Genomic DNA, 12934 nt, shown 5'->3' on the forward strand with positions numbered 1-12934 from the left:
TTGTACAAAGTCAGTCCAACCTCTAAAGTTTTTAAGCAATTTAATGTTTGTGTCATTGCTTTTCTGCATCAGAGAAACGACTAAAAAACACAGTGAGTCCTTTCTTTAATAAAATGGTAATATCATTTCATAGCATTTATCCCCTGGATTTAAGATATTGAAAGAGCTTTCCTTTCAGAGGATACTTGGCATATAGCAAATAAACTTTTCATTTCCTGTCTCATTTCTCTGATAGGACGGCTTACATTGATCTTGCTCTTGATGGCAGAAAGTTTCTCCTGTGCAGCAGCCAGCTCCGCGTTGGCCTTGCTCAGAGCCTGACGCTTCGGCTCGACCTCGCAGTAAACCTCGTAGAACTTGACGATGTTTAAAACCCAGGAGCACAGGCCGGCCGCCGCGTTTGATTTGGACGCCACCAGATCTGGCTTGAATTCAGGATCCTGGAGAAGATTGAAGATATGAACAAATAAAACATGATTCAGTCAAAAAGGGGAGCCATGTTGTCCTACAGAGTCAAAAAAATATAATGTTAATATCTGATCAGGGAGGATATCGCCAGTCTGCACTCTGACACAGCGATGCAGCGAACCTCAAAAACAGTGAATCAGAATCAGATATATTGGCCAGGTATGCTTACACACACAATGAATTTAACTTCGGTGAACTGTGCTCTCATATGTACAGGTACAACATTAAATATCAATAATAAACGTAATAAGAAAAGACTAATATTTACATGACTAAATATGAAACAGTACAGTGGTGAATAGTGCAAAAGATGCTGAAGTAAGATGATAATAAGAAAAATGCAGTTATGTGACAGGTGGGTCAATTAAGATGTCAATTACAGTATTTACATAAATAAGTGTGCGTATATTGATCATTTAAATTAAATAATATATATACAGTATGCATATTCACAGTGACGGTTGGTTTAGAGTCATTTCACCGCGACAGGTCTGACACTGTGTGACTGTTTAGCGTTCATCAGAGTGACAGTCTGGGGGAAGAAACTGTTCTCATGATGGGTTGTTTTTGCGTACAGTGATCTGTAACGCCTGCCAGAGGGGAGGAGTTTGAAAAGTTTGCAAGAAAATCATAGTCTGAGTGTCAGGGTGGTGTTAATGGAGTGGGAGATGGTTGTGAAAACCTGCAATAGAAAATGTTCAGGTCTTCAGCCAGTCTATTGTTACCTATAAAGAAAGTTATACTTAAGAGTAAAGGTGGGATCGATATGCTGGCCCAGATATTGATTTTTTATGTACAAAAAATATTGTATCTGAATAAATATTATCCTGCCAATTCAACCTCATCAGTACTGCATGACTCCTTGCGGTGGCGCTTATAACATGAACGATGGTAACAACTTTTCTTTGGAAAGAGAAAACCTGTGTTTATTTATTATTAATCTTTGGACAGTGTCAAACTTGTGAAACTTTCTAGACAATATTGGACTCCAACTCAACAGCACACAATCTTTCAGTTGGTGGATGACCTGCCTTACCTGATGTACGAGGACCAGAAGACAGCCTTGCATCCATCAAGAGCTGGGACAAAGACTTTAGTTTAAAAAACTTCTTAAAGAGGATGCTACAACTCAAGAAGCCTGAATGGAGCCTCAATCTGTAACACCAATTATAAAGTATATTATGGGTTATGAGTGTTAATGTTAATAAGTGCCTCAGGGACTGAATGTGTTTGGTGTACGTGGTGAGTTGAGAGAGAATTGTCTGCTGCACTGTCTAACCTCACATCTGCTCCATTGAGCTCTATGATCAGGGCGGCTGTTAAATTTGTAACGCTTCATTAACTGCATGATTTCTCTGGCTGTCATTTGGATGCTCGACAGCCGTAATGTGCCACTGTCACTGTAGTCACGCCCCCGCTAAATTTATGAGTTATTAGCTGAACCTGCCAAGCGACAGACATTGCACACTGTGCGCCGTTAGTGTTGACTTTAACGAATTGGGGCTAATTGAAACGCTCACCTGCAGGTAAGGCTGAATGGCTTTGAGGCAAGCCTCGGGGATGTTCTCTTTGTTGAAATTTATCAGAGAATCCAGGAATGCGTCCACTTTGGCCATCATCACCTTTGCAGCCTTCCAGCTGCGATCCTTTGGGACTCTGCCACCAGGTGCCATCAGGACCATGACAGCCGCTGTGACGTTGGTCACCGCCGCCACCGGAGAGCCGAACGACTTCAGCTCTGTCAGGTTGTTCTGAAGCAGGCGAGAATAATGGACGGAAAAATGAAAGAGCAATGATTTAATTGAGTTTGAACAAGTGCATATCTTTGTCGTCTGCCGGGGGAAAAACGAGAGAGAGAAAGTCAAAGCTGAGAATAAAGGAAGAAGAACCTGTGCTGACTTTGAGAAGACAACAGAGAATTCTAATTAGGGCATCTTTAGAGCGCTCTAAGCTGTGATTGAACTGTCGGTTCTGCTTGTTTGAACAGAGAGCACCTTTTAAACACAGAGGCTGTTTTTTGAAAATCCCCACAGGCTGCTCATAAACCTACAAGGGATGTGAGGATGAAGTTAAATGCCCGGAGAACATAAAGAAGACATTATTTTAGCAAAGACTCGGCTAAATCCTGTGATTCAATAATCTTCTATACAGTTCAAGGCCTGTGTTGACAAAAGTTATCCAACTGAAGCTGGAAAAAACAAATCAAAGAAAGAGAAAAAAAACACAACGGCTCTTTGAAAAGAAGAAATCTAAGAAAGAGGAGTATGATGGAGTAAATCAATAAGACACAGCGGGAGATAACACAGTTACTGACCTTATTCAGAGTGTTAAGGGCATCCTGAGCAGCGAGCAAAGCTGGTTCCGCCTTGGCTAAGTCCTCCTCACAGTCTCTCTGTTTGCCACTGACCACCACAGCGATGGCCGCCACCTTTTGCTCTTCTTCGTCAGCCACTGCCTTCTCCTTGGACACCTTTTCTGTTTCTATACCGACAACCTGAGAAACGGCATGCAAGTTTTATTCCTCTGTTATCAGGGAAAGTTCACTCAGTGGCTTCGTTTTCACAGCATGAATAGGATGAAAAGACAACAACACCCTGAACAAATCATCTAGTGTTAAACATAAACTGTAAAGAGAAAAACAGAAAAAAGGGGAATCAAAGGATTCTAAATATATTTGAATTTGCACAAGGTCATTTTGAAGTGCTGACAAAAAAAACAATCCGGCAGTGAGAGAAAATTTAAGTGAGGATTAGTTTTGTTAATGATTGATCTGCCAGTTGCTTTTTTCAGATTGATCCATTCCTCATTCTTTGAAAAATGTCAAGCAGTTGTGAAAAATGCTGAACACTATTCTGAGATTCCAAATTAACATCTAATTTTTGCAAAACAACAAAAGGCAGAAAATTCTAACATTTAGCCCTAACCCCTAAAAGCCCTAACCTTTCCTGCAGCTCTATAGTTGACATAAAGGTACGGTTATACTTAACAAAAACATGGTGCAGTTAACCAATGTTTACAACCAGACACGTCTGAGAGCTATCAGTTACACAAGAAAACAGAAGACAGAGAAAGTCAGAGTGAACATGTTTCACGTTCAAACATGCGGCTCACCACTACAATGAGTGAAAGCACTAAGAGAGGTACATGAACGCATCTGCACAAAGACATACAACAAGTCAGGGAACAGACAGATTTTAAGCTGTTTTTAATAAAAAGCACACGTTCTTGCCTGGATCAGCTTGTCAGCGTCCTCGTTCTTCTGCTTCAGTTCCACTTCCTGAGCCGCCAGCTTGGCCTTGAGGTCGTCCACCTATCAGAGGAGGAGACGGGGAGAGCAGGAGGTCATGTTACTGCAGATCTGGATGAATGAAGTGAACATCGTAATCACCAAACGAGAATGGAAACAGTCTCTCCTCATTAAAATGTCTTAAATTCTGCACGCACGGTAAGACAAAGGTTTATAAATGTTCAGTAAACAAACACCAGTGAGTGAAGGTAGATTTATTCACATACTTGCTCCTTCATTCAGCTACTCTGCTATATTTAAAGTCATTTTTCTGCACTAAGGCTACCTTTACGTGTTACTTCACAGACGAAGGTGGTTTATACAGAAATGTGAAATGCTCAATAATTGATCAGAAGAGTAAAACATGGACAGGAACAGACTCCTCAAAGTGCTTTTACACCGCAGGTCACAGCTACACATTCACACACTGATGGTAGAGGCTGCTGAGTAAAGAGTCCATCAGTATTAACTCATCCATTCACACACCGCCGACGAAGCAGCGGGAGCAACTTGGGGTTAAGTGTCTTGTCCAAGGACACATCAGACATGTAGCTGCAGGAGCTGGGGATCAAACCCCCCGACCTTCCAGTTGAGAGACGACCGGCTCTACCACTGAGCCACAACCACAGCCGCCACAGTCTGATTTCGGGGGTCTCCCAGGGAGAAAAAAGGTTTAATCTGTCTATCTACATGATGATTTCTGTTGCGTTCAGCGAAGTCTACAATGTTCAGTTTCTGTGTTGCTCTTTTAGTTCCGTCTGTTTTCTTTTTGTCGAGTTTGCTCTCCTACTAGCTGCAGTACGGTAGTCGAGCTCTCAGCCCACAGTGAAAGTGCTGAAGTACTAACAGCCTGCAGGGTTGTGCTGCCCAACTCCGCTGGTCACTTTTATTTTCCAAACAATATGCCACTGTTTTCTGTAAATGCATGATTATGACCTCGTGAGGGAGAAAAGATGTTAAAAAGTTGTGCAGCCAGCCTGCTCTGTGTCGCTGTGTTTCCCAACACAGCGTGCAATCATTGGCAACACACAATGAATGGGGAGGAATTTTTAAATGCGTCAGGTCACATGCAGTGTGTGATGGTGGCGGCAGCACTCACGGTAATGACGGGGCGTTTCAGCATTTTATACTGGTTTATTGGTCGCACCGGGGTATAAGATGCAGCACACTTTTAAGATGAGAAAATGGGTATTTAAAGTGCATACACCGGATTTTACGGTAGGTGTGTTGGAATTTATATGAAAAATATATTAAATAAAATAGTAGTCACCAAAATACACGATAAGTCTTCTCTATAAAAACTATACAACATTGTGCTTCTTCCATCATGTCTTCTCCATGACTGGAAAGTCTGATTAGTTATTTTCATCATGGCTCACACTGTAAGGGGTGAATTTTTTTAAACGGCTCCGTTTTGTTTTTAAAAATGATATCCAAATGTGTTATCCAAAGATAGGCACGTAGCTGACATGATTGACAGGCGGGCGCGGTGTAACAGTTTGTCAGGAGGCTTAAAACCCGCCTCAGCTCCAGCTCTCAGCCTGTTGTTAGGTTGACTTAAAGTTAGACTGAGACAGCATTTCCAGCATGGAGACCGCCATTGATGGGACTCCAGCGCCCCCTACAGGAACAGGCGGGTGATGTCACTCAGGCTTCAAATTTACAGTCTATGGATTGAATACGTCTTTTCTCACTCTTGGAGAGAAAGACATTTTGCAAAATATTCTCTAATAATTATAATTCTTCTTCTTATTTTCACAATTCCAAGTTATTCCAGACTTAGATGGTTGGAAGATAGTCACACATGCAGTAATACGAGGGGAGGGGTCGATAGTGCACACAATGTTGATAATCTATTTTCATCTCATTAAATTGTATGAGTAGCAATCAGTGTGTATATCACGAGCATTAATGAATCTATCACTATCATCTAATTGAATCTCTGAGCGGGTTTGAAGGACTGATGGTTTGTTTTGTTGTGTGTACGCTCGTTGGATCTTATTGGAAATACAATCGAGCTCGATGGCAATTTAATTGGAACCTAAACATCTCCTCAATGCTTCAATGCAGTAAAGAGGATTCTGTGGCTTAGAAGAAGGGGGGGACAAAAGAGGTTTCACAAAGGGCCTAAACCTTTGCAGAGAACATTTCGTGCCCTGCAGAATTGAGCTGCAGACCAAGCTGTGACCTTTAGACAAATAGTAGAACAAAAATCTGATTCTGTCCGGGCAGATAAAGGGGAGGAAAAAAGATGAATGGCATGCATATCTGGAGAAAAAATAAAAGCTTTTGGATCAAGAGCTGCTATCAGGAAACACACACATACACACACAAACACACACAGAGAGAGAAACGCACAGACCAAAGGCGGTTGTACAGAGAGATTAAAGCTGTTACAAACTCCTCATAACTCCCCGACAAATAGGGCTCTGCGTTAGCGTCCGACTCCATCAAAACGTTGCACTGGGGAAATAAAAACAGACGGGTTTTCATGCTTGTCTTTCAGCTAATTAACAAACAGGAAGGAGATCTGCCTCAGGGAGAAGACGGCCCCTTTTGGGCTGCGACGATTCTGTGCAAAAAGATTCGGTCGAACATCAGACGAGCACCGAGTGAGCCATCAACATGATGAATAGGCAGGAGGGGAGAAGAGGCGGGGGGGGATAGCGGGGAGAGAAGGACAAACTAATTGGTGGGAGACGTGGATGATATTGAATACTGGTGCTGCTGTGCTTAACTGCAGCAGAAAAAAACACGTCTCTGTCGCTGCCTGTCTTTATAAAAACAGCCCGCTCCCCCTCCCCGCTGCAGCACATTCACATTCAAACTATTGTTTCTTAAAGCAGCCTCAGATTTGATTCTAAAGGAAGAGACTTTACAAACATCCATCCACGTGTGCGAGGGCTTATAGACTCGTGGTGGCTAAATTCAGCTTCATTCATGCAACAAAGAGACATCTGGATGCTCGCGTTTATGTTTGCACTTTTTTTCCTTAAGTAGAAACCGCCATCTTTACTTTTCTGCAGCATCTGACTTGTATTGGTTTGAGATAAGCCTGAAATATTTTCATTTTATCATACATTTATAACTGAACTGCTACAGCTATTCATTCTTTCTATAGGTATGATTTGCAACTTCTTTAAACACTATTCTTTTTATTTTGATTCTTCTACGACTCCATATTTGTTTTTCCTCTGAAGTCACGTTTGATCATCAGAGTTCCTGTGAGATCTCGTGTCAAATTGTTGCTACAAACAGCAGGTTTGTGGACTCCGGTCTGGTAGAATCATAGTGTATAAATGTTAAATGGACTTGAGCTTGTATGTTTCTTTTCTCGTCTTCTGACTCCTCAAAGCGAGTCGTTTTTGTCGCTGTTTTGTAATTAAGCAGCAGAGTTTTATATTTGATGTGAGCAGAAACTGGAAGCCGAGGGAAGTTGAGGGAGATGAACAAAGGAGTGACGTGTTCTATTTGGGAGGATGAAAACGAGTCGTGCTGCTGCATTTTGGATCAAAATCATTGTGAAGAGGATTTATGAGACCTGATGTTTAATGGTCAGACTGAATGTGCCAGTTGAAAAAGATGTGTTTTGAGTTGAGATTTAAAAATGGAGAAAGTCAATATTACAGGTGTCTGGTGGGAGAGAGTTCCAAAGGCTCTGGACCACACGGTGGTCAGGCGGGTGCGTGGTGCAGTGAGTTTAATGGAAGAAGACCTGAGAGTGCAGGAGTTCAGAGAGGTACAGAGGAGTAAGGAAGGCTATGTTAGGCCTTAAAGGTGACGAGCAGAACCTTGAAGTGGATACGATATGTAACCGATGAAGCTGCTGAAGAACAGGAGTGATGTGATTAACGGAGGGAGGTTCTGGAGATGACGTGAGCAGCAGAGTTCTGGTGCAGTATAAGTTTGTGGACGGACTTGAGAGGGAGAGCAAAGAGGGAGTTGCAGTAGATAATACGAGATGTAACCAGGGTGTGAACGATATTTTCGGGTGTGAGGGATGGGCAGAGGCGATAATGTTACGCAGACGACAATAAGCGGATCGAGTGTCATCATTGATGTGAGCTTGGTATGATTGGGTGCTGTCGAGGATGACACCCAGACTCCAAACCTAGTACTACTATGATTCATAATCCTCCTACTACTGCTTCACTACGACAACCTGTACGACTCCCATGGCTGCTCATATGGCTACTAACATTTCCACTAGATAAACTAGTATCACAGCTCATACATGTGTGTGCCCTTCAATGAGAATTTATGAGAAGATGAGTGGGTGGGTGCTGACACGCATGTACCCACACACACACGCACGCACACACACACAACCGCAGACACTACCAAAGACCAGCGCAGCCAAAGGTGGGACAAAATTGATGAGGAAAAAAACATGGATCTAATGTGTCCTCTGGGGAGCGGGTGACTCATACACTTAAACAACATCCCCTACAGCCACACACACTCAGAGACACACACACACACACACACACACACACACACACACAGTGGTGTTAACCCTGGTTGTTTATCATGACCACAGCAGCCCCTGGTGAGCCAAACATTCTCTTACTGTGAATGTTAAATAACAGCTCTTATAGCAACACCAACAGAAACACACACACACACACACACACACACCACACACACACACACACACACACTCACTCACACACACACACACACACACACACACACACACACACACACACAGGAGCCTCCTCTATTACCATACGGCCCCTGAACGTGTGTGTGAAGAAACGAAAACACAGGACACACACTGATGTCACTTGTGTGTTGGGAGTATTTATGCATGAGTGTGACTCCGTGCAGGTGGGTGTGTGTGGGCATGTTTATGTAAAGCTTCAGATCAGTACGTTATGTGAGGGTGAAATTATGTATGTGTGTGTGTGTGTGTGTGTGTTTGTGTGTGTGTGGGGGGGGGTTGATCCTCTATAATTAGAGCGGCTTCACACACAGACCTGCTGTTACATTATTCATACAGAGCGGTGTTCAGAGAAGGTGTGTGTGTGGATGGTAAACATCAGGACTAATGGATCCAGGTGTTCCATGTTTAAGAAGGATACTTGAAGTGATGCAAAGAAATATAAAAAAAATGACAAAAATAAAGAGAGGACGAAAAGTTTACCACGGACATTTCTGCTCCATTAAACATGATACAACAATCTGATTCAAACCACAACATGAACTAACACTACAACTTACGCACACTTAGGTCCCTTATTCACATAGCGTTTTTTCCGTGCAGAAAAGCACTAGCTGTGCGCTGAGAAAAAAAAGTGCTACTCACCTGTCCTGTCTCCATGACAACAGTCTGTTGACAACGGCTGCTGTATGACCGACACACCGCTCCATTACTTTTTGCTGCATGTTTTATATTTGAGATTGTTTTTTTTACCCGATCAGACACGGAGCGAGGAGGATTTGGATACAAGATACTAAGATCATTATTTGTGTGCGCCCTCCACAGGTAGAGAGGCGCGTCTATGAGTCAGAGTGCAGAGCGCACCTGGGAGTAAGACGGGTCACAGCATATACCGTCATTGACCACAGGCTCAGCAGTCACGTTGAATGATAGGCATTACATGTTTTTTAAGGTCATTCGAGCCACTAAATATATTTTTTGTTGTACTTTGATTTGCAATAAAACTATCAGCAACTTTAAAGAGGACATGTTATCCCCCTCTTCCACCTTTTCAAACAGTCCCCTGTGGTCTAAATGAAACATCTGTGCTGTGCTTTGGTCAAAATATAACATGAATCAAGCACCAGAGGAGGATTGTGACCCTGTATAAACCAGCTCTCTCAGAACGCTCTGTTTTGGTGTGTGTGTCTCTTTAAATGCAATGAGTCCCCCAGTAGACATCACTCCTCTGTAGTGAGAATAAAAATGGCCAACCTGCGCAAAAGTTTTGTTCTAGGCTGGGGGTGGAGTCCATGGGTGGAGATATCAGGGGAGGGGTAGGGATTTTTTTTTACCAGTATCCCACTGTGACATCACAAGGAGAGCAAATTAGAAACGGAGCATTTTTCTCTGTGTTGTAAGACTTATGCAGACCACAAACAAAGGACTGGATGGGTTCACATTTTGTGGGTCAGTAGACACTCAGGTTACCCAAATATATGTTCACAAACACTGTACAAGTGGATTCTTCAAAATATGTCCCCTTTAAACATCAACTCTCGCTGGATTTATTGGATCAAATCTGCGCGTTTGATGAACTGTTCCCGTTTCTTCCAAGTGGTAAATACAAGAAGACATCGGAGAGGTTACGGGAAAAACCTGATTTTCGAGTTTTTGACACTTCATATTTGATTCTGATCATTTTTAATCTCTGCTGCAGCTTCATTATTAAAGGAGAGACACTTTCAAGAAATCCAGGAGAGGCTATAAACGGATACATTAATCTATAACTAATACAAGATGAAGATACTTCAGTTCAAAAAGATAAACAAACCAAACCAAGTTAGCCCTTTTTATGAAGGTGATATACATGTATAAACACATTTATAACACTTTACATAAAGGATAAATCCAACTTTACAAACTCCATATAACAGTTTATAATCTTACATTAAATCTCCTTGAAGGTTCATGAAGTTTGTGTCGACACACATCGTCTCTCTAACAGACAGCGGATCAAAAGTCCTCATAACCAAGTTATTGTTTCATAAAATCCCCCATAAGCTTGAACAGAACTGTCACTCAGAAGCTCATAAAGTCAAACTGAAATAAATCCTTGATGTTTAAATAAACTATTCAGGACCTTACAGATCTGATAGAACCTCTATCAGACCATAAACTCTCCGTGCGTCTGTAAATGTCTTAAAATGTTGTTTTAATTTATTAATATTCATTAAGGCTTTTATATAAAGTGTCAAAATAATCCACATTATTCCAAAACAAGATGCCAGCCGTCTGACCAACAGATGACACCTATTGACTGTAAACCTGCTCTTAATTTAAGCCAATATGGCATCCAGGTCACACCTATGCGTGCATAATCATGCATTTAAAGAAAACAGTGGCAGTAGCTAGGAGTGCAAACTAAAAAAACAGGGCCAGGTGGGGCTCAGTGGTAGAGTCGGACTCTCAACCTTTTATAATTTTCTTTAGTTTAGGTTTAATATCCAACCCATTTGGCATCCTTTCATGTCATAGTCATAATAATGTTTTTCAGGGTTATCTTTTGTGAAGCTCTGATTAACTCCCTCAAAGACACTGTGTGTGATCAGTTTGGGGCGTGCGTCTTAAATTGGGCACCTTTTGTGGTTTCATTTTCCAATGCATATGTGAGGACAGTACCTGAGCAGAGGTGCCTTTGAGCTTCTGCAGGCCGTTCTCCAGCCGCTCCATCTTGGTGGCGAGGTCCTTGCTCTTCTGTCCGAGCAGGCTACGGTACAGCTTGATCTGCTCCAGGAACGATTTGGGCGTGGTGTAGTTGTAGCGCCGCTCGTTGGCCAGGAAGTCTTTGGACGTCTGGTTGACACTCATGTGGACGTAGGCCATGAATTTACTCACCGAGTCCTTCACCTGAGGCTGCAGGAGAAATTTAAATCACAGAAGTGGTTAGTCGGCATTAAAAGAGGTGACGGTGCAGATTTAGCAGCAGAGAAATATTTCCTGGAGCTCAGGGACTGAGTTTAATTCTCATGGCCTACGGTTTGCTCCTGGAATTAATATCACAGCGGTAGTGTCACGCTGCCTGACATTTGAAATTATATTCTCAGACTGTGAACATCATTTTTGTGGGTGCTAGTATCCCTGTGTGTATAATATTAAAGCATGAGCCTTTCTCACTTCGACATTGTCCACCTCCTGCAGGAACTTGAGGCTGACGGACTCCAGCGCATCCTGTGGCCACTCGTGAAACCAGTCGATGGCTGTGCAGTTCACCACGGCGGGGAACCTCCTGCTGCGAACCCTCAGTTTGCTCCCCACCGGAGAGAAACACAGAGCTACCTGCAAAACACACACACACACACACACACACACACACACACACACACACACACACACACACACACACACACACACACACACACACACACACACACACACACACACACACACACACACACACACACACACACACACACACACACACACACACACACACAGAGCAAGGTCAAAGAGAATTGAGTGTGAAGTCTGATACAGCAGTGCGATCAGAATCGTTTTCTTTCTCTCCAGGAGTCAGACTGAGGAGAGAGAGGGAGAAAACTCCGGCTCTGATTAACACTCCTTCAGGGTCAAGAGGGGGAAAAGAAAACTGAGAATTCATTATTTGCAGCTACATCATTAAGCAAATAAAGCCTCCGGCAGGCGTGTGTGTTAAAGCGAGTTTTGAGCTGAGGGCTGCGTCAGACTGATTCTCTCTGTCGCAGACAAACAGCTGGCTTGTTGAGGAGCTCAGCCAGATGCTCGCTCACAGCAGACTGAGGAGACAAGCACTCAGGAGGAACACCCACAGACACTTCTGATGATGATCCACACTGAAGACGGAAAAAAGCTGCTGACATGTTTAACTTTCACTGTGAAATGTCGTTACACACCGAGAGAGTACTTTTTGTAAAAACTTTGAAAGTGTAATCAGAGAAGAAAACGTATTTAATCACATGTCAACGTAAAAAAATCTTCTGATCTGTCACCTGCAGCACGATATGGCCCTGGTGGAAATTTCCTTAATTTCGTCTTTTGTATAGATTGTCTGTGGTCGTGTGCGAGTGTTAGTCTGTTTTGTGGATCTGTGGCTGTCATCCTGTTTTGTCGGTGTCTGCTCTTTTGTGCGATTGATCGTCGTTTGTTGGTCTGTAGGCGGTGCATCCTGAATGGCTGAGTGAGCATGAACTGACCTATCCTCAGCATCTGGAAATAAAAAAGAAGACCTGGTTTTCCCACGATGGGTTGGAGGTCATGTCTCTAAAGCTGTCTTAGCAGTTAAGAAATGTTACTTTTATTTCTTCTAGGAGTCAGAAAAGGTGAAGTAAAGTATGAATCTATACGTCTTTCGGTGCATATACACACTTTTATAAAAACATTTAATTTAGTAGATTTTCACATTTATAAAGAGAAACTTTAATAAACAAAGTTCAAGATTGAAAATAATTCTCATACAGCCAGTCTAAAGTCCATAAATTAAGACTTTCAAGACTGTTTTT

General features: G+C 42.5%; 1 protein-coding gene across 1 annotated transcript in view; it reads right to left on the minus strand.

Annotated features, from left to right (window-relative positions):
• Positions 1-12934, minus strand: part of dnah9 (dynein, axonemal, heavy chain 9) — a 178718-nt gene that overhangs the window by 63644 nt on the left and 102140 nt on the right. The window contains exons 53-58 of the mRNA XM_065950002.1: positions 11574-11735; positions 11079-11312; positions 3698-3778; positions 2783-2962; positions 1989-2219; positions 246-440 (exon numbers count right to left, since the gene is read on the minus strand). Coding sequence (XP_065806074.1) covers positions 246-440; positions 1989-2219; positions 2783-2962; positions 3698-3778; positions 11079-11312; positions 11574-11735 — 1083 coding nt within the window. The remainder of the gene's footprint in view (positions 1-245; positions 441-1988; positions 2220-2782; positions 2963-3697; positions 3779-11078; positions 11313-11573; positions 11736-12934) is intronic.

The sequence above is a fragment of the Labrus bergylta genome, chromosome 21 (genome assembly GCF_963930695.1).
Source record: "Labrus bergylta chromosome 21, fLabBer1.1, whole genome shotgun sequence".
NCBI lineage: Eukaryota > Metazoa > Chordata > Actinopteri > Labriformes > Labridae > Labrus > Labrus bergylta.